This window comes from Plecotus auritus (genome assembly GCF_963455305.1).
Source record: "Plecotus auritus genome assembly, chromosome: 3".
In the NCBI taxonomy this organism is placed as follows: Eukaryota; Metazoa; Chordata; class Mammalia; order Chiroptera; family Vespertilionidae; genus Plecotus; species Plecotus auritus.
In genome coordinates this window covers 2,348,354-2,373,642 of record NC_137772.1, presented here as the reverse complement: position 1 = coordinate 2,373,642, position 25,289 = coordinate 2,348,354, and the positions used below count along the sequence as shown (strand labels likewise).

Here is a 25,289-nt window from a genome sequence, read left to right as displayed (position 1 = left end):
GACGCAGCCCCCTTCAGATCACTGTGCGTGGACGCGGCCCCCTTCAGATCACTGTGCGTGGACACGGCCTGTCGGGTCACTGTGCCTGAGCTCGGAGGCGCGCTCAGAATAAACAACGTGAGTGTGATTGCCTAGACCAGTGGTCGGCAAACTCATTCGTCCACAGAGCCAAATATCAACAGTACAACGATTGAAATCTCTTTGGAGAGCCACATTTTTTAAACTTAAACTTCTTCTAACACCACTTCTTCGAAATAGACTCGCCCAGGCTGTGGTATTTTGTGGAAGAGCCATACTCAAGGGGCCAAAGAGCCGCATGTGGCTCGCGAACCGCAGTTTGCCGACCACTGGCCCAGGGACACTTTTTAGGTGGAAGGCTGTCTGCCTCCCTTCGAGTGGGCCGCGTCCCTGTTTCATGATCAGCACTGTAGCTACTTCAACACGTGCAGTAACACTAGGCTGTAAACTGCAATATTTCAGACAGGGTGTCCCAGGAGGAGGCGGTCCAAGTTACCACTGTGCCCTTGACACCTTAAATCTTTAAGAAACCAGCTGGGGCCCCCCCACCCCGGGAGCCTGCGCCCACCTCCCGGAGTGGCCAGAGCCCCGCCTCCCCTGTCCCTCCCCTGAGTGACAGGTCCTTCTCCATGTTCACCAGGTACAGGATGGCCTCTTTCTGCAAACCTTCCAGTAGGCGGCGCTGTGTGTGAAGTGTGTCCCATCGGTACACCCTCTGTCTAGTCCAGGCGTCCTCAAACTATGGCCCGCGGGCCACAGGCGGCCCACCGAGGACATGTATCCGGCCCGCCGGGTGCCGCAGCCTGTCCTGCTTAGCAGCCAACGCGTCCCGGGCCCGCCGTGCGCATAGGAATTTGTTCATAGTTTTTTTTTTAAACTATAGTCCGGCCCTCCCACGGTCTGAGGGACAGTGACCTGGCCCCCTATTTAAAAAGTTTGAGGACCCCTGGGACTCTAGTTGATTCCTTTTGGCGTGGCGGTCACTTTGGCGCTGAGACGGAAGCCGCCTGCGTGTAGCTGAACCAGCTCTCTGCGCAGAAGGACACGGCAGTGTTTCTAGAACAAGACTGGCCACATGTGCCCTGTCCTCAGCGGTCCCGGCAGACTCCACCCCGGCCCTCGTTTTCACCAGCTGGCGGGCTGTTTCCGCAGAGGGTCCCCCCCCCCACCCCCCCATCCATCCTCCTGCCTCACTGACCTGGAGCCTGAGGCCGCATCTCCATCAGCTGCCAGGGCTCCCTGTCTGCCCGCCCGCCCGCCCAGCCCCAGCTCCTGTGCCCCTGCGGTCGGTCGTGGGTCCGAGAGGTGAGGGTGGAGGTGACTGGGCGGGGGGGGGGGGAGCAGAGGCCTCACGCCCATTTTCACGCTGGGAGCTCATGGGGAGTGGCGGGGGTGGGGGGGAGCCTGCCCACACAGCCTGTGTGCGCCCCCTGCTAGGAGTCACCCCCACGTGTGGACTCGGGGCCCCGGGTCAGCTCTGGTGGGACAGACAGTCCCAGGCTGGGTTCTCGGCTGGCGGATGGCGTGACGAGTGACACCGGTCAGGCCCCGCGTCACTCCTGTTAGTGCTGCCAATACACACGGCGCCTCAGAGGGCTGGGTGCTGGCGTGATGGGACCGGAGCGTGGTGCCCCCTCCTCGGGGGTCAGGGTCGGCCATGCTAGCCTTTCTGGAACCTTCTTCCTAGAAAGGGTTAAAAACCACAGGCTGGGGGCTGCTGGACGGCTCGCCAGGGCCCCCTGACCTGTCCCGGACACCCCTCAGTCTCTTACACCCAGCACCTGCTCCCACCGGGCGCCCCACCCCTTCTGATGTCTCATTTTTAATCCTCAGCCCAGGATATTTTCCATCGATTTCCTTAGAGAGAGGAGAGGGGAGGAAGAGAGAGAGAAGCATCGATCTGAGAGACACCGATGGGGGCGGGGATCGAGCTGCCCGACCAGGAACTGTGTCCGCGGCTCACGCTCAGCCCAGGCGGGGCGCCTCCGTGGTTCCTCTTCACTCAGCACCGTCCCTCTGGAAGCACGGGGGCGCCCTGCAGACCCCAGCTTTGCACCCCGAGCCCCACACAGCACCCGCTGCCGAGCTGGGCGCAGAGTGAGCGGGACGCGGTCTGAGAGGAAGGCTTCGGTGAGGACGCTGTGCGGGCGGCTTTGGCCTGTGCGGTCCACGGCCCTCGGGCTGCTGCTCCTGAAACTCTTGTCCCTGAGGAATGTGAATCCGGAGGGTTGGGGGGGCCCTGCGGGTGTCCTAGGGTGTGCTTAGTCAGCCCCCCCGCCGGCCCCTGCCCCCGCCCCCCCCAGCACCTACGACTGCCACCTTGTTTTAAATGGACCCAAAGACAATGATACAGCCCACGCAGAGCCTCTAATCCAGTGGTCGGCAAACTCATTAGTCAGCAGAGCCAAATACCAACAGTACCACGATTGAAATTTCTTTGGAGAGCCACATTTTTTAAACTTAAACTTCTTCTAACACCACTTCTTCCAAATAGACTCGCCCAGGCCGTGGTATTTTGTGGAAGAGCCACACTCAAGGGGACAAAGAGCCGCCTGTGGCTCGCGAGCCGCAGTTTGCCGACCATTGCTCTAATCAGCCAAAAATTCCCGGGTCCCACAGGTGCCGAGGACTGGACGCTTCTCCGGGGATTTAAGGGTGTGTTAACCTCACCGTTCAGAGGCACTGCCTGGGTGACCAGCCTTTGCGGGTGCCCTGGGAGGCAGGCAGGGGGCAGGGCACGGGTGCGACCCCGCAGGTGCGACCCCGAGAGACGCACATGAAAACATGAGGGTCCCGGCTGGCGTTGCCCTGTGGGTTGACACGGTCCCAGGCACCAAAAGTATCCTGGTCCAGCCCTGGCCGGTGTGGCTCAGTGGATGGGGTGTCGGCCTGCGGACCGAAGGGTCCTGGGTTCAGTTCTGGTTGAGGGCACGTACCTGGGTTACAGGCTCCTCCCCCCTGGCCCCGGCTCTGGTTGGGGCGGGAGGCAACCAACCTGTGTGTTTCTCTCACATCGATATTTCTCTGTCTTTCCCTTGCTCTCACTCTCTCAAAATCAATGGAAAAATATCCTTGGGTGAGGATTTAAAAAAAAAAGAAAGTATTCTGGTTTGATTCCAGGTCAGGGCACATGCCCGGGTTGTGGGCTTGATCCCCAGTGCGGTGGGGGGGGGGGGGTGTGCAGGAGGCAGCTGATTGATGATTCTCACATCGATGTTTCCCTTTCACATCCATGTCTCTCTCTCCCCCCCTCCCTTCCTCTCTCTCTAAAAACATGAAAACATATTAAAACAAAACAAAACCATGAGGGTGTGACTGGGCACCACTGAGAAGGAATTCCTTGGAAGTAACGCCCGCTGGAGGTTGCCTAAGCTTCCTGCGCCCGCGGACAAGCATGTTTTTAAAGTCAGCTAATGACTGGAATGGAAGATACTTTTTATCAATGCGTGATAGTACAGTGAAGCATAGTTAATTCTAAGGGAAGGCATGTCCTCATTAAATACACAAATAATGTCCACGTTAGGACGCATGCACAGTCTTATTTTTTAAGTTTCATGTGAACAGTGAAACAAGTGGGGGGGGGGAACTAAAAAATGTTCTGTTTAGGTATCTATACGGTCGAGAAGAAACTGATGTTCTTCAGGGGGAAACGCTCCATGCCTTAGATCAGCCGTGGGCAAACTACGGCCCGCGGGCCGGATCCGGCTGTTCTATCCGGTTCTCTTGCTCTCCCCTCCGCTCCTTTACTTTGAATTTATATTAGTTCACACAAACACTCCATCCATGCTTTTGTTCCGGCCCTCCGGTCCAGTTTAAGAACCCACTGTGGCCCTCGAGTCAAAAAGTTTGCCCACCCTTGCCTTAGATTGAACTCGAACCTGTTCCCATTAAATACGTCCTAAGGACAAAGGAGAAGGAACTTGCTATGACCTCCCTCCCCCCCACACAGCCCTTCCCCTGGCGGCTCGTTCTGTCATCAGCGGTGGTGACAGACCTGGGGGGCTGCTCCCGGGGGTTCCATCCCTTTTGGCAGGACCCCTCAGTCAATGGGGGTTATTTTTTTAAATGTTTTTATTGATTTCAGGGAGAGGAAGGGAGAGGGAGAGAGAGAAAGAAACATCAATGATGAGAGAGAATCATGGATCGGCTGCCTCCTGCACACCCCCCACTGGGGATCGAGCCCACAACCCAGGCATGTGCCCTTGACCGGGAATTGAACCCTGACCTCCTGGTTCATGGGCCGATGTTTAAGCCATACCACCTGGCCCTGATGGAGGTCACTTCATGTCACTGGGACGGCTCCCGCGTAGGGCCCTCGATGGCCACCCGCACCACGGGGCCCAGGGCAAGCACACCCAGGGCGATGAGTCCCTTTGGACCCCGACTCGGCCGAGGGGCGTGCGGCTCAGCGGACAGGAGATGCCCCGTGGGCTGGCTCCTCCCGACAGCCGTCAGGGGAAATGGCAGTAACGGGTCCTTCTGGGCAGGAGTGGGGGCTGGGGAGATGGAGCCCCCACTGTCCATCTGGAAAGGACCGGGCTCTGCCATGGGGGGCCATGCGTCCTGGGAATGGGGCCGTCTGCTCTGCAGGGGCTGGGGGACCACCTTCCGGACGGCTGCCCAGGGGCGGAGGGCTGGCGGTCTGGGCATGGCTGCCACCGGCCGTCACAGCATCCCTGACGTCGTCCGTGTGTCTGCAGGGCCCAGGGTGCCAGCCGGGAGTGTGTGGGGAGCAGGTGGGAGGAGGCTCCTGGTTGGGACCACGCGGGGACCTGCATGGGGGCGGGAACATAGGGGAGACGGGCTGCTTCCGGTCTGTTCATCACGGAGCCAGAGCCCCTGCCTCAGGGCCGGCACAGTGGCTGTGTAGCTGTGAGCACGTGAAGCGGTGTGTCCTTGCCGTGTTCTTACTGTATTATTTCCATGCGCACAACTGTAAGCCCGCCCTTGCCCCCCGTGTGTCCTCCCCCCTGCTTTAAGGGTGGCCCCTTCCTGCCTTGACGTTGGCGCTGTGAAGACGGGAAGACCACCGGGACGGCCCGGGACCCTTTTCCAGGCCAAAGTGTAAAGAAAGCAGCACCGTCGGCTGAGGTCACGACCCTCTGTTTGGCACAGAAATGTTCAAAGGACGAGCCAGGTGGGGGCTGGCCTCTGACTTTATTACGGTCCGTGTGCGTTTGGGGGGAGACAGCCAGTTCCCGTCACGTCTCCCTACCCAGCCCCGGAACGACAGCCAGGCCTTGGGACCAGGCAGGAACTTGGCTCAGACCTGGGCCGGCTTCGCGTGTCCTCCCTCGGTCCCCGCGGGCCGGGCTTCTGCCCCTGCAGGTGCACACGGCCACCGAGAAGGGGGCAGCGAGAGCATCCTGGCGGCCGCACAGCTGAGCAAACAGCGGCCTGTCCCCTGAGCTCAGCGTCCCACGACCCCGACCCGGGGCGGGCAGGGCTCCGGTTACGCTCAGCATTTCTCACGGCTCCCTGTGACCCCAGACGGTGCCTCCCACAGAGCAGCTGCGCCAGCGAGTTATTGTTGAAGATGTCTGGGCGGAGAGAGAGAGAGGGCATTGAATGTCGCCTTCCCAGCTCGGAGACACTTACTTCTAAGAATAATCGGAGAGTGTGTTAGTCACACAGGAGCAGGACGAGCAGACACACACACACACACACACACACACACTCAGCCCAGGACCAGGGCCCGGTGTGAAGAACGCCGAGCAGAGAACCAGGAGATGCTGGGGAAGGTGGCTACGTGTCCTGTGGTCTCCCCTGAGGTGCAGGCATCTGGGGAGACCCTGAGCCGGGTGGGGCTGCCTCTTGCCTTCCTCCTCCTTGGGAAGCTAGAGCACCCTGGGTCCTAGGCCGCTGCCCCCCCTTCCCGGCTCCGGAGCCCCAGGAAGGCTGCGCCGCTTTGGGAGAGGCCTTTTCTTGGTGTATTTTGTGATTCGCCCGCAGCGTCTCGCCTCTGCCTGCCGGGCCTTCTGGGCGTGGGGTTCATCATTTGTTTGATGTGGGTTGGTTTCCTCTGCTTCTCTCTCGCTGCACGACGGGGCTTTGGGGAGAGAAGCTTCCCTGAGGTTCCCAGACACACAGTTCCAAGAGGGGGCCATGCAACAGGCTCGGAGGGGCTGAGGCCCTGCAGGGAGGTCCCGCTCTGCAGGGAGGTACCCCGCCCTGCGCCCCATCTGCTGGGGCTGCGTGGGAGCTAAGGGCCTGGGGGAGAGAGACGCAGGAAGTGCCACCCGTAACGAATGGAATAAGGTGCCCTGGCCAGTGTTGGTCAGTGGTTAGAGCCCCCCCCCTACTCCCCCTACACACACTCAGAAGTGTCCTGGGTTCCATTCTGATCAAGGGCACATACCTGGGTTGCAGGCTCCTCCCCCGCCCAGGACCTGGTTGGGGCGCATGCAGGAGGCAACCCGTCGATGTTTCTGTCTTCCCCTCTGTCCCCCACTTTTCTCCAAAAATCAACGGGAAAATAGCCTCAGGTGAGGAGGATCAAAAAAGGAGAACTGAGGAGGGTCAGCCGAGCTTCCCCAGGTGCGCACTTCCCCTGGAGCCCACCATCAGGTGAACGGAAGGGACGGGACAGCTCAGCGCTTTGTCCCCCACGTGCTGCCATGAGCCCATTTCCTGCACCCAGTTCCCCTTCACAGGCCCCCACATGGTGGGGGGGGGGAAGGGGGTGGGCGAGGGCATTGTTTAAACCCCTGTAACTCTGTGCGCGGTCAGCACTGTCCGGCAGGAAGAAGTCAGGGTCCCTCCCCCCAGTATGGACAGCTATGACCTGAGCTGTGATGCGGGAAGTGTGGCGACCCCACTGACACAAACACCCCAGATGCGCAGGCTCACACTTCCTCTCCCCCACAGGAGCCGGACCAGGATGCCGTGGGGTCAGAGGGAACCGCCGCCGCCCCCAGAGGAAGCGCACACCAGGCCGGCTGATGAGTGAGCTGCAGCTGACTCTGTTCTCCCAGCGCGCACCTGGCCAGTGAGGGAAGGACACCAGAGCTGCTGACGCCGGGACACAAGGGGAGCTGATGTTTCGTGACCCCCAATGACAAATGGCAGCCCCAGAAAGGAAGCTCCCGGGGGCCTGTTTACAAAAGACGGAGTTAAAGGCCGAGTTCTGAGTGGACACCCCGTCTCAGCCCCCCGGGGTTTTCGGGGCGCGAGGTGATGGAGTGTAAAGCAGTGACGCTGGACACAGGAGGAGGGGGCCCGCCCGGGTTAGTCACGTGCACCTGACAGCCCGGGTCTGCAGAGGGGGCCCCAGAGGCGCAGGCCCGCCAGGACTGTCCTGGGCACTAACAGGCTCACCACCCGGCCTGGGGCTGAGCCGCAGAGACCTCCGCACAGGGCTCGCCGAGGGTCACCTTAGCGGGTGCCCTGGGGCTGACACGCCCTCTTTGAAGGAGAGGCGGGTGGGGAGGGGGCGAGGGGAACCGCCCAGGAGCAACAACCAGAGTGTGGGAGCGGGAGTGAAACCTGAGCGCGCGCCCGGAGAGCCCACCGAGGCCGGAAGCCCCAGGGGAACCCTGGACCTTGAGCCGCCCAAGGTCATGGTGGGCTCCTGAGTGGAGGGGCGCTGCCATGGAGAACCCGGTGGCCCCCTGTGTCCTCTACCCTGGGGATGACCCGGGCCAAGGGCCGGATCCCAGGGGCACCGTGGCGCAGGGAGCGCGCGGCCAGACAGGGGGAGGCGGCAGCGCGCCCGAGGCTCCGGGAGAGGGCAGCCTGCAGTCGCCGGACGCGGCCTGGGGGGAGGGTGCCGCGTCCCCGTCCCCGGCGCAGTCACCCTGCAGCCTGGGCGCCTCCCTGTGCTTCAGCTCCGGGGACGAGTCCCCACTGCAGTCCCGCGCTTCCGCCGCCAAGGGCGCAGCGGCCTCCCCGCCCCCGTGCCGCAGCGGCCGGCGGGTGGTGGAGAGGCAGTGGGACGTCTGCAGCGCAGCGTCGCCGGAGGAGCCCTCGTCCCAGGAAGAGCCCTCGTCCCTGGAGGAGGCCGCGTCCCCGGAGGAGCCCGCATCCCCAGAGGAGGCCGGGGACCCCGCGCCTCTGCCCCCCGGCGTCGGGCCCGCGCACGGGGAGCCGGACCTGGTCATCGAGGTGTCTGGTCGCCGGCTGCGGGCGCACAAGGCGGTGCTGGCGGCGCGCAGCGACTACTTCCGCGCGCGCGCGTCCCGCGACGTGCTGCGGGTGACCGGCGTGGGCTGGGCGGCGCTGCGGCTGCTGCTGGCCTACGCGTACAGCGGGCGCATGGCGGGCGTGCGGCCCGACAACGTGGCGGAGGTGGTGGCGGGCGCGCGCCGCCTGCAGCTGCCCTGCGCCGCGCAGCGCGCCACCGAGGCCGTGGCGCCGCAGCTGAGCCTCGCCAACTGCCTGGAGGTGCTGAGCGCGGCCAAGCGGCAGCGGCTGACGGAGCTGCGCGACGCCGCCTACCGCTTCATGAGCGACCACTACCTGGAGGTGCTGCGCGAGCCCGCCGTGTTCGGGCGCCTGTCGGGCGCCGAGCGAGACCTGCTGCTGCGCCGCCGCCTGGGCGCCGGCCGGGCCCGCCTGCTGGCCGCCGCGCTGGGGCCGGCCGGGGAGCGCGCGGGCAGCCGGCCGCAGAGCCCGTCGGGGGACGCGGAGGGCCGCGGGGACGCCGCCGTCTACTGCTGGCACGAGGTGGCCCGCGAGTGGCGGGAGCTGACGCGGCTGCCCGAGGGCGCGCCGGCGCGGGGCTGCGGCCTGTGCGTGCTCTACAACTACCTCTTCGTGGCCGGTGGCGTGGCGCCCGCGGGCCCCGACGGCCGCGCGCGGCCCTCGGACCAGGTCTTCTGCTACAACCCGGCCACCGACCGCTGGAGCGCCGTGCGGCCGCTGCGCCAGGCGCGCTCGCAGCTGCAGCTGCTGGCCCTGGACGGCCACCTGTACGCCGTGGGCGGCGAGTGCCTGCTGAGCGTGGAGCGCTACGACCCGCGCGCCGACCGCTGGGCCGCCGTGGCCCCTCTGCCCCGCGGCGCCTTCGCCGTGGCGCACGAGGCCGCCATCTGCAACGGCGAGATCTACGTGTCCGGGGGCTCGCTCTTCTACCGCCTGCTCAAGTACGACCCGCGGCGCGACGAGTGGCAGGAGTGCCCGGGCAGCAGCGGCCGCGAGCGCTCGGCCGACATGGTCGCGCTGGGCGGCTGCATCTACCGCTTCGACCTGCGCGGGGCCCGCGGGGAGGCGCAGGCGGCGGGGCAGCCGCAGGCCGGCGGGGTGCGCGTGCTGCGCTACCACTGCCTGGCCAAGCGGTGGAGCTGCCGCGCCGCGCACCTGCGGCTCCCTGGCGCGCCGTCGGGGTGGGGCCAGCAGCCCTTCCGCTGCGCGGCGCTGGGCGGCAGCATCTACTGCGTGAGCCGCGCGGGCACCTGGCGCTTCGTGCCCCCGCGGGACGGCGAGCCCGGCGGGGACGTGGGCGCGGAGGACAGCGTGGAGGCCGAGGCGCTGAGCGGGCCCCTGGACGTGCGGGGCGCGCTCTTTCCCTTCGTGCTCAACCTGCCAGAGAAGCTGGACAGAGGCGAGGAGGGCGCTGCGTAGGATGGGCCGGGTCCCCTGGGCGTCCCCTCCCTCACCCCCTGGACAGCCCTGGGCAGGGAAGGCCTCCTGGGCCCAGGTTCCCGTCAGGAGTGGAGGAGGGGGAGAGTCGCGGGTAGGGCGCTGCCACCGGGTCATTTAAGGCTTTGGAGGTGCGAGCTGGCAGCTCGGCCTCCAGGACTCTGCGCTGCTGCTCTACGGCCCGCCTCCCCGTTGCGCATCGCCTTTCCCTTCGCTTTGCTTAGCTCTGCCCTTGGCATCAGGTGTAGGCTGTGCGTGTGCTCAGACAGGTAACCTCCCAGAGAGACAGCTTGGGGAGGGGGGTGATCAAAAGGGGATGCCTCAGGGCGGGCCAGCCGGCACCTACAGGGCACCCGGGAGGTCCTGGGTGTACAGGACGCAGACTGGGGTCCCACGGGCACCTTGCCTTACTGGTGAGCAGCGTGCCGGGAGTTGAAAGGTCAGGTAGGCCCAGGTGAACTCTGTCCACGCAGCCGCAGAGGAGCCACACCTGTTTGGGCTGGAGGGTTAAGGTGGCAGCTGCTAAGCCCTTTCTCACCCACTAAGTCAGAGAGGTTCCCGCCACCACTGCTCGAATTTTGGTGGGTGCCCCCTACGGCAAGAGCCTTTGGTGAGGGCTGTGAGCTCTCTCTCTCTCTCTCAAATATTTTTTATAGATTTCAGAGGAAGGGAGAGGGAGAGCGAGATAGAAGCATCAGTGATGAGAGAGAATCATTGATGGGCTGCCTCCTGCACGCCCCCCCCCCCCCATCACTGGGGATTGAGCCCACAATCCAGGCCTGTGCCCTGACCTGGGGAATCGAACTCTGCCCTTCTGGTTCATAGGTGGACGCTCAACCCCTGGGCCACGTCTGTGTTTTTTTTTTTAATATATTTTATTGATATTTTACAGAGAGGAAGGGAGAGGGATAGAGAGCTAGAAACATCGATGAGAGAGAAACATCGATCAGCTGCCTCCTGCACACCTCCCACTGGGGATGTGCCCGCAACCAAGGTACATGCCCTTGACCGGAATCGAACCCGGGACCCTTCAGTCCGCAGGCCGACGCTCTATCCACTGAGCCACACCGGTTTCGGCACCACGTCTGTGTTTTGTGATGGACTCAAAGGAAGAATTGTTCCCCCCAAGGAAGCTGAAATGCACGGCTGCTGACCGTGCTGAGGCCGAGCACGCGGCCCCTGGGGACCCGGCGGGGATGCTGGGTGCGGATGATGTGATCCTGGGGAGGGGGTGGATGTTTAGAAACGTCATCCTCAGAACACGTGGCAGAGTTGACAACCAGCCTGTGGACACGAGGGGCCATCACACGCATGTGCACGGCAGGCCTGCAGGTGGACGCCCACGTTTCCTAATGGTGCGCGCGACACTCACTGCTTCGCAGAACACGGGGACTGGAAGCCGGTGGGCTCTCCCTCCCTGGTCACTCAACGCCTGACGTCTCCGAGGCGGACAGACAGCGCTCCCTGTCGGTTGCAGTTGGAGGATGAAATCCTTGCTCCGATGACCGCATGCCCCGCTCAGCATTACTTACCTGTTCACCCCGTGGAGGGAGTCACGTGGCGGACTGTGGGAAGGGCTGGGCTTGGTAAGGTCTGTGGTTACGAGAGTTATCCGTTAACATGTTTGGACGTGATCCGCTTGATCGAATCCAAAGCTTGTGCCAGAGGGAGGGAGCGGTTGACAATTCGGTCAGACCTGAGGTGGCGATGCTGGCGAGTCGGTTCCTCATCTTAGGAAGGAGGGACACAGGCGGCGTGTGGCCTGGCTGCGCTGGCCTTCGTCACGGCGACGGGAACCCCACGGCGGAGCTCCCAGCGGGAGGACACACATCGTGTTCGTTTCCATACCCCCTTTCCTCGGGCAGCGCCCATCTCTGGAATCTGATGACGGTGCGAGCGTCTTTCTAGGACGGGGACCAGGCTGATGTTTGCATTCCTGAACAGCGAGCCCACACGGCTACCCCTGTGACACTCCTTGGGAGGTCTTTCCTAGGAAGTTTACCGCTGCAGGCCACGGGGACCAGTTTATTTTGCTTTGGGGGCAGTTCCGGGGGTGAAGCCGCAGGTTTGCGCCAATGAGACGGGAAAGCGACGACCTGGCGTGTTGATTGGAGATGCTGGGGGGCGGGGGGACAAGGCGGGGGCGGGGGGGCAGGTGCTGGGCACGGAGCACTGATGGTCCAGGAAGGACGTGTCCCGTGCAATGTAATGTTCTTGGCCCAGACCCAACCCTCCTTCGAACAGCAGTTGGTGTAAAACGATTTCCCATCCTGGATCAGTCGTCCAACGAGGCTAATGCGTTCATGACACCGCGCTCCCCCGTCCTGCCGGGGCGACTGGGGACCGGGGCGTGATGGTTCCGCGTGTGGACAAGCAGTGACTTTGTGTTGTCAGCCAAGGTTCACGTGGGACCCAAGGGACCGGCCGGAAGCGTCTTCGTTTTCTTTCTGTTTTTGCCCCTGGACTTGGGCCGGCCCCAGCCCTGGGCTTGGAACTTGGCGTCTTCACTCGCGCTTCTTGCCCGTTAGGAGAGTGGACGCTGTGGAAACCCTTGGCGGCTGAGTGAAAACTTGTATTACCTGCACTCGCTTTGCTGCAGACGCGGGAACCGTCTGCTCCGTTTCTGTTCACCCCGCTGTTGCTCGGGAAAGCCGGGGGCCGCGGGCTAACCTGCTGGCCCTGGTCACTGACCTGGGAGAGGCGTTGGGGGAGCTCCTGTGGCTTCCGCCTGGCAGGGTGGGTTTCGGGACCTGACCGGTGGTAACCCCTGAGTGGTAAACGGAAGTGTCACTTCGCGTTCTGTCCTGTTTCAGACCCTTCCTAGCTTACAGAATGCTTCATTTGGGGTTAAAAAGCAGATGTTGTTCTTCTCCCCGCCCTCCCTCCGCGTTGCTGTTCTTCAGAGGAGCCGGTGAGAGCCGAGGGAGTGCATGTGCACGGCTGCATCTGCCCTGGTGGGGGTGGCCGCGTCCTCTCCCCACCCAACCAGGGCCGCGCCAGCCCCAGCGCCCAGCTGGCCCCCGGCGCCTCCCACGGGCTTCGGGACTCGCTGTGAGGGGACCGGACACGGAAGGCTCCGTGCGCGCACGTGGGCTGAAGTCTCCCACGCGGTCCAGGCTCCCCGCGGCCTGCAGTGTCGCCGCTCAGTGGACGAGCCCACTGTCAGGGCGCCGTCGGGCGGCTGACGCTGTGCCTGCAGCGGGTGTATTCACCATCGCTTCGTCCTTCCACCCGGGCCCGCGCTGTGACACCTGTGTGTCCGTTTCTGCGAGATGAAATAAATGGTTGGGAAATGCCAGGGCTCCTGAGGTCTGTGCGGGTGGCGCAGGCCTGGGCGAGGTGTCTCCTGTGGGCGTGGCACCTGGGCAGCCCGCCTGCAGGGGCTGGAGCCTGGTGGGCGAGGGAGGACTTTGCTGACCCCTGAGGGTCCTTCCAGCGACACCTGCTAAGTCAGGGGCCTCTGCCGAAGAGGTGTGAGCCAGGCCCCTGGCCGCTCCCTCCTGCCCCTGCCCGCTCCCTCCTGCCCCTGGCCGCTCCCTCCTGCCCCTGGCCGCTCCCTCCTGCCCCTGGCCGCTCCCTCCTGCCCCTGCCCGCTCCCTCCTGCCCCTGGCCGCTCCCTCCTGCCCCTGGCCTCTCCCTCCTGCCCCTGGCCTCTCCCTCCTGCCCTGGCCTCTCCCTCCTGCCCTGGCCTCTCCCTCCTGCCCCCGGCCGCTCCCTCCTGCCCCCGGCCGCTCCCTCCTGCCCCTGCCCGCTCCCTCCTGCTCCTGCCCGCTCCCTTCTGCCCCGTCCCCGTGGTCTGTGGGTGGTGCCCATTCTAGCCGCTACCCAGCACACGCGCGTGCCCCCACGCAGCCTCCTACCAGGGAAAGGTGTGAGTCGCCATCTGAGACCCAGACATTCCTTCACAGTTGGCACGGGACATGAGCAGGGATCCCAGTGCTCCTGTCCTGTTGTGAGGGTTCTTTATCTTTTTCCTCTGGAAATCTTTATTCCTGGGGCGATGTTGCTAAGAGAATATTCTTTTTTAAATACGGGTGTGAATTGATTTTTATATATTTATTTATTTAATATATTTTTATTATTGATTTTTTACAGAGAGGAAGGGAGAGGGATAGAGAGTTAGAAACATGGATGAGAGAGAAACATCGATCAGCTGCCTCCTGCACACCTCCTACTGGGGATGTGCCCGCAACCAAGGTATATGCCCTTGACGGGAATCGAACCCGGGACCCTTCAGTCCACAGGCCAACGCTCTATCCACTGAGCCAAACCGGTTAGGGCAGGTTTGAATTGATTTTTAGAGAAAGAGGGAGAGAGAGAAACATCAGTGGTGAGAGAAACCTTGATCGGCTGCCTCCTGCACGCCCCACACGGGGGCCTGTGCCCTGACTGGGAATCGCACCCTGACCTGCTGGCTCCCAGGCTGGCTGGGAGGACAATTTATTTTTATAACGAAGAGCTCACTGTGTGCGGGTCCTCAGAGCCCACAGGCAGGCAGGTTGGGGACTGCCCTTTGAGCCCCGTGTGCCCCTGGGGCGCTGAGGTGGGGTGGGGGAGGGGCTGCTGGGGGGCTCAGGGGGAGCGAGCTCTCTCCACAGGCCCCACAGGTGCCCCTGCCCAGCACAGCCTGCCCCGCGCCTGGCGGCTCCCTGAGTCCCTCCAGGTGTGAGTGGCCCCAGGTCCTGTGCGTCCCCACATGGGGACCTTGTTCCATCGGGACCCGGGAGGGGGCGAGACTCCCCCCACCCCAGGACCCCAAACCCTCTCCGTGGTGACCCTGGTGCACCCACTCCACAGAGCCCCGGTGCCTGCTGGGTGCCAGGCTCTCTCCTAGGGGCTGGGGGCGGGGCGGCGCTGACCCCCGTCCTCCTCGGGCAGCTCCTGCCAGATGGAGAGGAAACCCCACCGTCACCACCAACGGTGACTGCTCTCCTTCCCGATGTGGCCCAGGGCCCCGTCCCCCCTGAGGTCGGGGGCCCCCCATCTCCCCCTGAGGTCAGGGCTCACCGTCCCCCCCCGAGGTCGGGGTCCCCTGTCCCCCCTGAGGGGGCCCCTCACTTCCCCTGAGGTCGGGGCTCACCGTCCCCCCTGAGGTTGGGGCTCACTGTGCACCCCTGAGGTCGGGGCTCCCCATCCCCCCCTGAGGTCGGGGTCCCCCGTCACCCCTGAGGGGGCTCCCCATCCCCCCCTGAGGTCGGGGTCTCCCGTCCCCCCTGAGGGGGCCCCCCACTTCCCCTGAGGTCGGGGCTCACTGTCCACCCCTGAGGTCGGGGCTCACCATCCCCTCTGAGGTTGGGGTCCCCCGTCCACCCCTGAGGTTGGGGCCCCCTGTCGATCCCTGAGGTTGGGGTCCCCCGTCCACCCCTGAGGTTGGGGTCCCCCGTCCCCCCTGAGGGGGCCCCCCATTCCCCCCTGAGGTCGGGGCTCACTGTCCCCCCCTGAGGTTGGGGCCCCCTGTCGATCCCTGAGGTTGGGGTCCCCCGTCCCCCCTGAGGGGGCCCCCCATCCCCCCTGAGGTCAGGGTCCCCCATCCCCCCCTGAGGTTGGGGTCCCCGTCCACTCGTGCCAGGAGATCTTCCCATGCAGATGCGCACGAGGCGATGCCCCGCGTCAGCCAGAGTCAGAAGGTGGGTTCCCCGTGGGGTCAGGTGAGCCCAGGCCCGCAGGACCAGGCAGCCGTGCCTCGGTTTCCCCACCTGCAGACGGTGGGGGCCCCGCTGTGACTCGGGCTGTCACGGGCAGGGCCGCTCGCTGGCGTAAACGAAGACCCTCCTCGCGAAATCTCTGGGTCTCCCCCTGACTCACAGGCTGCGAGCCTGAAGGGGTGACCCTCGAAAAGCAGTTCACGAGGGGTCCTCCGCTGTCGGGGGGACCGGAGGCCGGGGAGTGTGCCCGTCCGTCCCTGCCTGTGCGGCCGGGGCTGGGGTCTGGCTGCTGTGTCACTCGGTCACTCAACAACCACCGGCCTCTTCCCAGCGCCAGGCCCTCTGTTCGCACGGAGGCTGGTGCCGCCACCGGGTGCCCGTGGGCAGGACGCCGGGCAGGGCCGTCCTCCTTCCTCCGAGCCGGGCGGCCCGTCCTCCCCCATGACGACTCCATCCCGCTCCCTGCTCTCGGCGTCGGAGGCCCTTCCCTCGCCCGCCCGCACCCCCCCTCCCAGGGCCAGCTGTGCCCCCGGCACCTCCCACCCCTCGGCTGGACACCGAGGCATCTCCCCGCCCACGAAGGCCTTCTGGAGCTGCGCTGGGCCTGCTTCTCTGGGCACACGGGGCGCCACTCCTGTGCACCTGGAAAACGCTGCCCGGCCCAGCGGGACGCCCCAAACCTGAGCAGGGACACAGCGGGACGCCCCAAACCTGAGCAGGGACACAGCGGGACGCCCCAAACCTGAGCAGGGACACAGCGGGACGCCCCAAACCTGAGCAGGGACACAGCGGGACGCCCCCAACCTGAGCAGGGACACAGCGGGACACCCCCAAACCTGAGCAGGGACACAGCGGGACGCCCCCAACCTGAGCAGGGACACAGCGGGACGCCCCAAACCTGAGCAGGGACACAGCGGGATGCCCCAAACCTGAGCAGGGACACAGCGGGACACCCCCAAACCTGAGCAGGGACACAGCGGGACGCCCCCAACCTGAGCAGGGACACAGCGGGACGCCCCCAAACCCGAGCAGGGACACAGCGGGACGCCCCAAACCTGAGCAGGGACACAGCGGGACGCCCCAAACCTGAGCAGGGACACAGCGGGACGCCCCCAAACCCGAGCAGGGACACAGCGGGACACCCCCAAACCTGAGCAGGGACACAGCGGGACGCCCCCCAACCTGAGCAGGGCTGGCATCCTGGGGCTCAGTACAACCTAGGAAGCAGTTTCTCCACCCCCACCCCCTCAGCGCAGGGTGAGCCGTGCATGGCCCCGCTCCCTGTGGGTGAGACAGCCGACCCCCACCCCGGGGTGAGACAGCGCCTGACACCCCGTCTGATGAGCTGGACACGGGTTTCCGGGCACAGTGAGGTCAGGGGTCAGGTTCCTCCTCTAGCGGCGGCTGCATTTACAAGTGTTTGCTCTGAACACGGGGCCTGTGTCGATGTGGTCCCGGGGTTCCCCTCACCCGGGACGGGGAGCAGTGGGCCGGCTCACGGGGGCGGGGGGAGCAGTGGGTGGGCTCACGGGGGGGGGGGGGAGTGGGGGTGGGTGGGGGAGGGGAGGGGGCCTGCAGGACATGGGAGCAGTGAGTCCTGTGTGCAGGGTCCCCGCCTGCACAGGGAGGGCCTGCAGGTCACGGGAGCAGTGGGTGGGCTCACGGGGGTTGGGGTGAGGGGAGGGGAGGGGGCCTGCGGGGGACGGGGAGCAGTGGGTGGGCTCACAGGAGGGTGGTGGTGGGGGGAGGGGAGGGGGCCTGCGGGGACGGGGAGCAGTGGGCGGGCTCACGGGGGGGGGGGTGGGGAGGGGAGGGGAGGGGAGGGGGTCTGCAGGGACGGGGAGCAGTGGGCGGGCTCACGGGGCGGGGGGGGGGTGGTGAGGGGAGGGGAGGGGGTCTGCAGGGACGGGGAGCAGCGGGCGGGCTCGGGGTGGTGGTGGGGGGAGGGGAGGGGGCCTGCAGGGACGGGGAGCAGCGGGCGGGCTCAGGGGGAGGGGTGGGTGGTGAGGGGAGGGGAGGGGGCCTGCAGGCACGGGGAGCAGTGGGCGGGCTCAGGGGGAGGGGTGGGTGGTGAGGGGAGGGGAGGGGGCCTGCAGGCACGGGGAGCAGCGGGCGGGCTCAGGGGCCAGTGCCTCCTGGTCCTGAGGGCAGCCGGGCAGGGAAGCGGCTCCCACTAGGACCCCGGACACGGTGAGCACCCGGAGGCGGAGGCCGAGGCTGGGCACTGGCCGGCTGGCGGCGCGCCCGGCGGGGGGTGGCCTGTGCTTCCTCCGGCTGTTTGTTCCCGGTTCCTGCTTCCTGTCCCGGGAAGGACGCCGAGCGGTGCCCCCGCCTCCCCGGAGCCTTCTGTGCACAGATGTCCCATCCTGCCGGTCACACGGGGCCAGAGGGACAGTGCCTGCTGTCTCCCTGCCTGCGCGGCGGGGCCGTGAGAGCGCCGGGCGGACAAAGGCCCTTTCTCCCGCTGGCCCCCTGCTGGCCCCCCGCTGGCCTCCCACTGGCCTCCCGCTGGCCGCGGTCAGTTCCCTGCGGTTCCCGGCACCGCTGGCGGGGGGCCAGGAGGGAGCGGGAAGCCCCAGGCGCTCTCTGCTGCCGAGCGCGGGCACTGCAGCGGACAGAGGCGGTGCCCCCTCCTCACCGTGTCGGGGAGCAGCTAAAGGTCCCCTCTGGGCTCACTGTGTTCTCAACAGAAGGTCTAAGGGCCCGGTGACTTCTAAGTGCAGACGCTGGGCCTGAAGAGTGGGTGCAGGCCCTCCCCAGCTGCACACCGGCCTCGCTGCTGTTTGACCAGACTCCTGGGTATCACTCCCAGCCGGGGACACATGCAATTAACCACACACGTGCATGTGCGTGCACACACACACACACACATACACACATTTAAAAATAATATTAAAAATATTTTGAACATTTAAAAATAATATTAAATTTTTTTCCCATTAGAATTGAGGTACAGTATAATTTCAGGTGCACAACCCAGTGACTGGACATTTAGGTAACTCACAAAGGGATCACCCAATAAGTCTCGTGCCATCTAACCCCAGGCCTCGTTAGCATAATATCATGGACTGTTCCCTATGCTGTACTTGGCACCCCCAGGACTATTCTGTGCCTGCTAATTTGTACTTAAAAAAATTCTTATTATTGGAAGTGTTACCTATGCCCCCCTTTCCCCTCATTGACCTCTCCCAGCCCAGGCCCCGCCCCTGCCCCAGCCCAGGCCCCACCCCCCTATGGTCTGTGTCCTTTGGGTATGCTTACATGCCTACGAGTTCTTCGGTTGATCTCTTACCCCCTCACCCATCCTCCCCTGCCTTCCCTCTGAGGTTTGACGGTCTGTTGGATGCCGCTTTGTCGCCGGATCTATTTTTGATGTCAGAGTTGTTACAAATAACTAAACGGCCATCACTCAGCTTGGAGTTTTTCAGACGATGTTTGTGGGAAGATAAAATTACTGTTACTATGATGAGCTAGAGCCAAGTTCGGATTCATATAATTTTTCCCCCCAAATGGAAACGATTATCGGCAGCACGATCATTAAATGTTTGCCCTCTCCCGTAAGGTGCTTTCGCCTTTCTCGCTGCAACCCACAGATTTCCCCCTGCGGGGAGGAAGATGGGTGGGCGGGCCAGGGCGCCATCTAGTGGGCATAAGCGGGATGCTCGCTTTGGGGACCGGCTTTCTGAAGCGTGTGGTCCAGAGTCCCACCATCTCGTCTCCCAGCGAGTCTATGAGTGGTCCAGGGTCCCACCATCTGTCTCCCAGCGGGTCTAGGAGTGGTCCAGGGTCCCACCATCTCGTCTCCCAGCGGGTCTAGGAGTGGTCCAGGGTCCCACCATCTCGTCTCCCAGCGGGTCTAGGAGTGGTCCAGAGTCCCACCATCTCGTCTCCCAGCGGGTCTAGGAGTGGTCCAGGGTCCCACCATCTCGTCTCCCAGCGGGTCTAGGAGTGGTCCAGGGTCCCACCATCTCGTCTCCCAGCGAGTCTAGGAGTCTACCTGGTCTCTGTACCTGTGCCGGCCTCGGTGACCATGCTAACACCACGAGGTGCGCTGTCATCTGAGGGGACGGAGGGGGTCTGTGTACTTCAGTGACGTTACTTTGCAGATGGAGGGCCTGATGTGATGGATCCCGCCTGGGTGAAGGCCCACCGGGGGCGGGGCAGGTCAGAGGGTTTGTTGAGAACATTATCCCATTGGTTTGGAGGGAAGTGGGAGAGAGAGGGAAAGGCAGAGAGAAACACCCATGTGGGAGAGGCACATGGATGGGTTGCCTCCTGCATGTGCCCCGACCAGGGCTGGGCACCGAGTACGTGCCCTTGACCAGAATCGAACCTGTGACCCTTTCAGTCCGAGGGCTGAAGCTCTACCCACAGAGCCAAACGGGCTGGAGCACCAGTAACTGTTCTTGTCAGCACAGCTCACGGCCTCCTCCGGGATCCTAAGCCCTTAAGCACTTTGTAATGGAGTCCTGTCGGCACGGCGGCCTGTGTCCTGACCCGTGTCGGGCCCTCCCTGGGCACGGCCACCCGGGAGGGAAATCGCCGTGCAGCGGGGCTTAAGCAAGGATCCTCTAATCCAGCCTCACTTTACAGCCCGGGAGGCCAGGGCCAGGGCCAGGGCCGTGGCAGGGACGGTGCTGGGTCACGCAGCTTCCGCCCCAGATTAACAGACGAGAGCCAGGCCTGGCGAGTGCCTGAGGACATGGGGGAGATAAACTGCCCGTTAATTGAGGGCCCAATCTGTCAGCACAGAGCTGTAAATAGCGCCCCAGGGCAAAGCCGTCCGGGCACATGTGATCCAAACGGCCTTTGCTGGACTTGGCGATGGCGAGGCACCAGGGATCCTCACACTTTTTAAACAGGGGGCCAGTTCCCTGTCCCTCAGACCGCTGGAGGGCCGGACTATAGTTTAAAAAAAACAACTATGAACAAATTCCTATGCGCACTGCGGGCCCGGGACGCGTCGGCTGCTAAGCAGGACAGGCAGCGGCCCCCGGCGGGCCGGATCCATGTCCTCGGCGGGCCGCACGTGACCCGCGGGCCGTCGTTTGAGGACCCCTGCAAGCGAAGGCACGGGCTGAACCGAGCGTCATGCCGAGCGCATCACGGTCGCCCGCAGGGCGTGGGAAGAGCAGGTCGGGCCCCGGGGGCAGGTCTCAGGTTCCACACCCACGATGCGCACTGGGGGGCACATTGCACCCCATGTCACCCAGGTGGAGGAATCGCGCGGCCTCTCGGACTCCGCAGGACGTGTGCCAGGCCTCCTCCTCCCACACGGCTCTGTGGGCTTCCTCTCCGCCAGGAACCTCTGGCCTCTCACGGGTCCCCATGAGCCTGCGAGTCCAGAGGACACTTCTCCCCTCTGTGCGTCCCCGTGGCCCCGGGCACGTAGCTCCCAACGCCCGCCCTCGCTGATGAGTCCACGGAGGCCGTGCCCACAGGCACACGTGGGCCTGCCAGGCTCCCGGACGTGTTTGGATTCACAGATCCTGGAAAATCTCCGGGCTCCGTTCCAGACACGCTGGGTAACCTGGTTACCCGGGTGTTTGGGGGATGACAGTATTCTCACCACCCGGCTTCCCGCTGGCGTTTAAGGAGGCGTGTGACTCAGGATTCTGCTTTCTTCGTTCAGAGAGATGTCTGCTGGGGGCGTGTGTGAGCCTCTGGGGTAGTTTTAATATTTTTTCCAGTGATTTTTATTTTTATTTATTTAGAGAGAGTGGAAGGGAGGGAGGTGGGAGGAGAAAGAGAAACATCGATGTGAGAGACACACATCGACGGGCTGCCTCCCGCACATGACCCGGCCGGGGCCAGGGATTGAGTTTGCAACCAAGGTCAGTGCCCTTGACTGGGAATCAAACCCGCAATCCTTCGGTCCATGGGCTGATGCTCTAACCACTGAGAAGACCGGTCAGCGTCCGAGGATAGCATTGATGTGAGAGAGAAACACCGATTGGTTGCCTCCCATACACACCCCCACCGGGAACTGAACCTGCAACCGAGGTACGTGCCCTGATTGGGAATTGAACCTGCCACCTTTTTGGTGCATGGACGATGCTCCAAGCAGCTGAGCCACCTGCCAGGGCTTGCGTGCAGGTTGTCCTGGGACTTCCTGGCCAGCAGACACCAGGGCTCACGGTCTGGCTGGTGGGATGGACGGGCCCAGCGCTCACTGGAGGGGTGGTTCCTGGCGGAGGTAAAGGTGCACACAGTAGGTATGTGTTTATTTTAAGACATAGACAGCTGTGAGGGGTGGAGGTGACTGAGCAGACTGGGGTTCTGAGACACTGACTTGGAGAGTCCCAGGCAGCTCAGGGGACAGAGGCATAGCCCTGGCCAGAGGTCACCCAGCTCAGGCCGTGGGGACGGAGAGGAGGCAGCAGGTGGGGGTGTGTCTGGGAAGAAGAAGGGCAGAGTCCCTGGGGCCCAAGATTCAGCTCGCTTGTGCCGCTCATGGCGGGGGGAGGGGGGGGCGCTGGGCAGAGACCAGATGGGGAGCAGTGGGAGAGCCTGAACTTGTGTCTGACCAGCTGAGTTTAAAGTACTTTTTAAAATTGCGTTTGTATTGATTTCAGAGAGGGAGGGAGAGGGGGAGAGAGAGAGAGAAACATCCATGATGAGAGAGAATCATTGACGGGCTGCCTCCTGCACGCCCCACACTGGGGATTGAGCCCACAACCCGGGCATGTGCCCTGACTGGGAATGGAACTGTGACCTGGTTCATAGGTCAGTGCTCAGCCACTGAGCCAGCTGAGTGTAAGGTCAGCAGAGCGGGCGAGGCAGCATGACACAGAAGCCCGGCTTAGCTGGGAGTCTGCCCGGCGCTGGGCCTACCCAGGGTGTGATGTCACTGGGGGGAGAGGGGGACGGAGTCAGGGTGGAGAGGAGAGGAGTGCCTGGCGGGAGCTGCAGCAGTAAGCAGGGGCCTTGGGCTGCTTTGGAGGGTGACGTGAAGGGCCTGGCAGGTGGGGTGTTGTTCTCGGGTTGGGGGGCTCAGGCTGCCTGTCACTGCGTCCAATAACGAAGGCAAGATGGAATCATATAGGCGTTTACTGAGCCAAACAAGAAGGCAGGGCGCTGACAAGCATTCGGATCCTGTCTCCCAGCAGGGGCAGGGGATGGGACTATAAAGGGGAAGGGGAGGCAGCCCCAGGGTTTGCAGATGTCAGCTACTGTCCTCAGGCATCAGGCAATGTGATGCTGGTGAGGAGATGATGTGGATGAGATCATGTGGATGAGATGATGGTGAGGAGATGATGTGGATGAGATGATGTGGATGAGATGATGGTGAGGAGATGATATGGATGAGATGATGTTGAGATGATGTGGATGAGATGATGTGGATGAGATGGTGGTGAGGAGATGATGTGGATGAGATGATGTGGATGAGATGATGGTGAGGAGATGATGTGGATGAGATGATGTTGAGGAGATGATGTGGATGAGATGATGTGGATGAGATGATGGTGATGAGATGATGTGGATGAGATGATGGTGAGGAGATGATGGTGAGGAGATGATGGTGAGGAGATGATGTGGATGAGATGATGGTGAGGAGATGATGTGGATGAGATGATGGTGAGGAGATGATGTGGATGAGATGATGGTGAGGAGCTGATGTGGATGAGATGATGGTGAGGAGATGATGTGGATGAGATGATGGTGAGGAGATGATGTTGAGGAGATGATGTGGATGAGATGATGGTGAGGAGATGATGTGGATGAGATGATGTGGATGAGATGATGGTGAGGAGATGATATGGATGAGATGATGTTGAGGAGATGATGTGGATGAGATAATGGTGAGGAGATGATGTGGATGAGATGATGGTGAGGAGATGATGTGGATGAGATGATGGTGAGGAGATGATGGTGAGGAGATGATGGTGAGGAGATGATGGTGAGGAGATGATGTGGATGAGATGATGGTGAGGAGATGATGTGGATGAGATGATGGTGAGGAGATGATGTGGATGAGATGATGGTGAGGAGATGATGGTGAGGAGATGATGGTGAGGAGATGATGTGGATGAGATGATGGTGAGGAGATGATGTGGATGAGATGATGGTGAGGAGATGATGTGGATGAGATGATGGTGAGGAGATGATGGTGAGGAGATGATGGTGAGGAGATGATGTGGATGAGATGATGGTGAGGAGATGATGTGGATGAGATGATGGTGAGGAGATGATGTGGATGAGATGATGATGAGGAGATGATGTGGATGAGATGATGTGGATGAGATGATGGTGAGGAGATGATATGGATGAGATGATGTTGAGGAGATGATGTGGATGAGATGATGGTGATGAGATGATGTGGATGAGATGATGGTGAGGAGATGATGGTGAGGAGATGATGGTGAGGAGATGATGGTGAGGAGATGATGTGGATGAGATGATGTTGAGGAGATGATGTGGATGAGATGATGTGGATGAGATGATGGTGATGAGATAATGTGGATGAGATGATGGTGAGGAGATGATGGTGAGGAGATGATGGTGAGGAGATGATGTGGATGAGATGATGGTGAGGAGATGATGTGGATGAGATGATGGTGAGGAGATGATGATGAGGAGATGATGTTGAGGAGATGATGTGGATGAGATGATGGTGAGGAGATGATGTGGATGAGATGATGGTGAGGAGATGATATGGATGAGATGATGTTGAGGAGATGATGTGGATGAGATGATGGTGATGAGATGATGTGGATGAGATGATGGTGAGGAGATGATGGTGAGGAGATGATGGTGAGGAGATGATGTGGATGAGATGATGTTGAGGAGATGATGTGGATGAGATGATGTGGATGAGATGATGGTGATGAGATGATGTGGATGAGATGATGGTGAGGAGATGATGGTGAGGAGATGATGGTGAGGAGATGATGTGGATGAGATGATGGTGAGGAGATGATGTGGATGAGATGATGGTGAGGAGATGATGATGAGGAGATGATGTTGAGGAGATGATGTGGATGAGATGATGTTGAGGAGATGATGTGGATGAGATGATGTGGATGAGATGATGGTGATGAAATGATGTGGATGAGATGATGGTGAGGAGATGATGTGGATGAGATGATGTGGATGAGATGATGGTGAGGAGATGATGTGGATGAGATGATGATGAGATGATGTGGATGAGATGATGGTGAGGAGATGATGGTGAGGAGATGATGTGGATGAGATGATGTTTTGACTCCTGGTGGGTCAGTCTGACCCTGCGTATCAGTTCTGCTTGCTGTATTCACAGCTGAGTCACCTCCTCAAACGCTTTCCACAAGCCTTGCAAAGGAAACTTAAGAAAAACTTAACCCCCTGTTCACATAAGTACATGTGCTCTAAGATCTAAAATAATATTACTTTTCAGATTAACTCAGGTGCTCCCTATCAGGGTGATGGGCCAAGGGGTGGGTGGTAGTGAATGTGCAGAAAAACCATTGGCCGGGAGGGAGCGCTGGGCCCGCCGCCTGGCCCTGTGGGCACTGGACCCCCATGGCTGGCCGTGTCCGCCCGCTATGACCTGCTCCTACTGCCCCGGCACACGGGCTGGGCTCCCCCGCATCTCCAGGCGCACCACCTGGCTGGGCGGCCCCTTCATTTCGGAAAGGGCATCTTTGTGGCCATAGGATGGTTTGGGGATACTGTTCTCTGGTTTGCATCGTTTCTGATGAAAACGTCCATGTCGTTTGTGCATAGTGTGACTTCCTTCTGTTCTTTCCTCCGAATCACTAGCTGTTGGACTAGTGATTCCATCAGGACGTGACTCGGTGCGGTTTCAGTCCCCCGTGCTCGGCTGGGCGGTGCTGAGCCCCGAGTGCCTGCGGGTTTACAGGTTCCAGCAGCGGCAGCTCTGTCCTGACTCAGTGCCCAGGTCGTGCCGAGCCGCCCAGGACCCCGGGGGCTGCCTCCCACATCCCAGGGGCAGGCAGTCCCCGAGTCTAGATGAGGGTGAGGCGCGGCGGCCCTGGTCCCTGCGGGAGACGTCCCTCCTGGGAGGGAGGCTGTGTGCTTACGAGGAGCTGGGACCCGGGGAGGACG

At 62.2% G+C, this 25,289-nt stretch overlaps 2 protein-coding genes across 3 annotated transcripts in view; both read left to right on the top strand.

Annotated features, from left to right (window-relative positions):
- Positions 1–25,289, top strand: part of MYOM2 (myomesin 2) — a 104,244-nt gene that overhangs the window by 11,616 nt on the left and 67,339 nt on the right. Inside the window, exon 2 of one of the 2 annotated variants that reach the window (XM_080662028.1) lies at positions 6,886–7,244. The gene's annotated coding sequence lies outside the window, so the exon portion shown is untranslated. Of the gene's footprint in view, positions 1–6,885; positions 7,245–25,289 lie in introns of those variants that run through there. The other variant, XM_080662030.1, reaches the window with a different exon arrangement.
- On the top strand, positions 7,232–12,886 carry KBTBD11 (kelch repeat and BTB domain containing 11). The gene has a single exon (XM_080662032.1). It carries the CDS (start codon positions 7,609–7,611, stop codon positions 9,577–9,579), a length of 1,971 nt encoding a protein of 656 aa, XP_080518158.1. The 5' UTR covers positions 7,232–7,608; the 3' UTR covers positions 9,580–12,886.

Bases quoted from the DNA above. Each gene is read 5' to 3' on its own strand.
- KBTBD11 (XM_080662032.1), top strand. From the start codon at position 7,609: ATGGAGAACCCGGTGGCCCCCTGTGTCCTCTACCCTGGGGATGACCCG.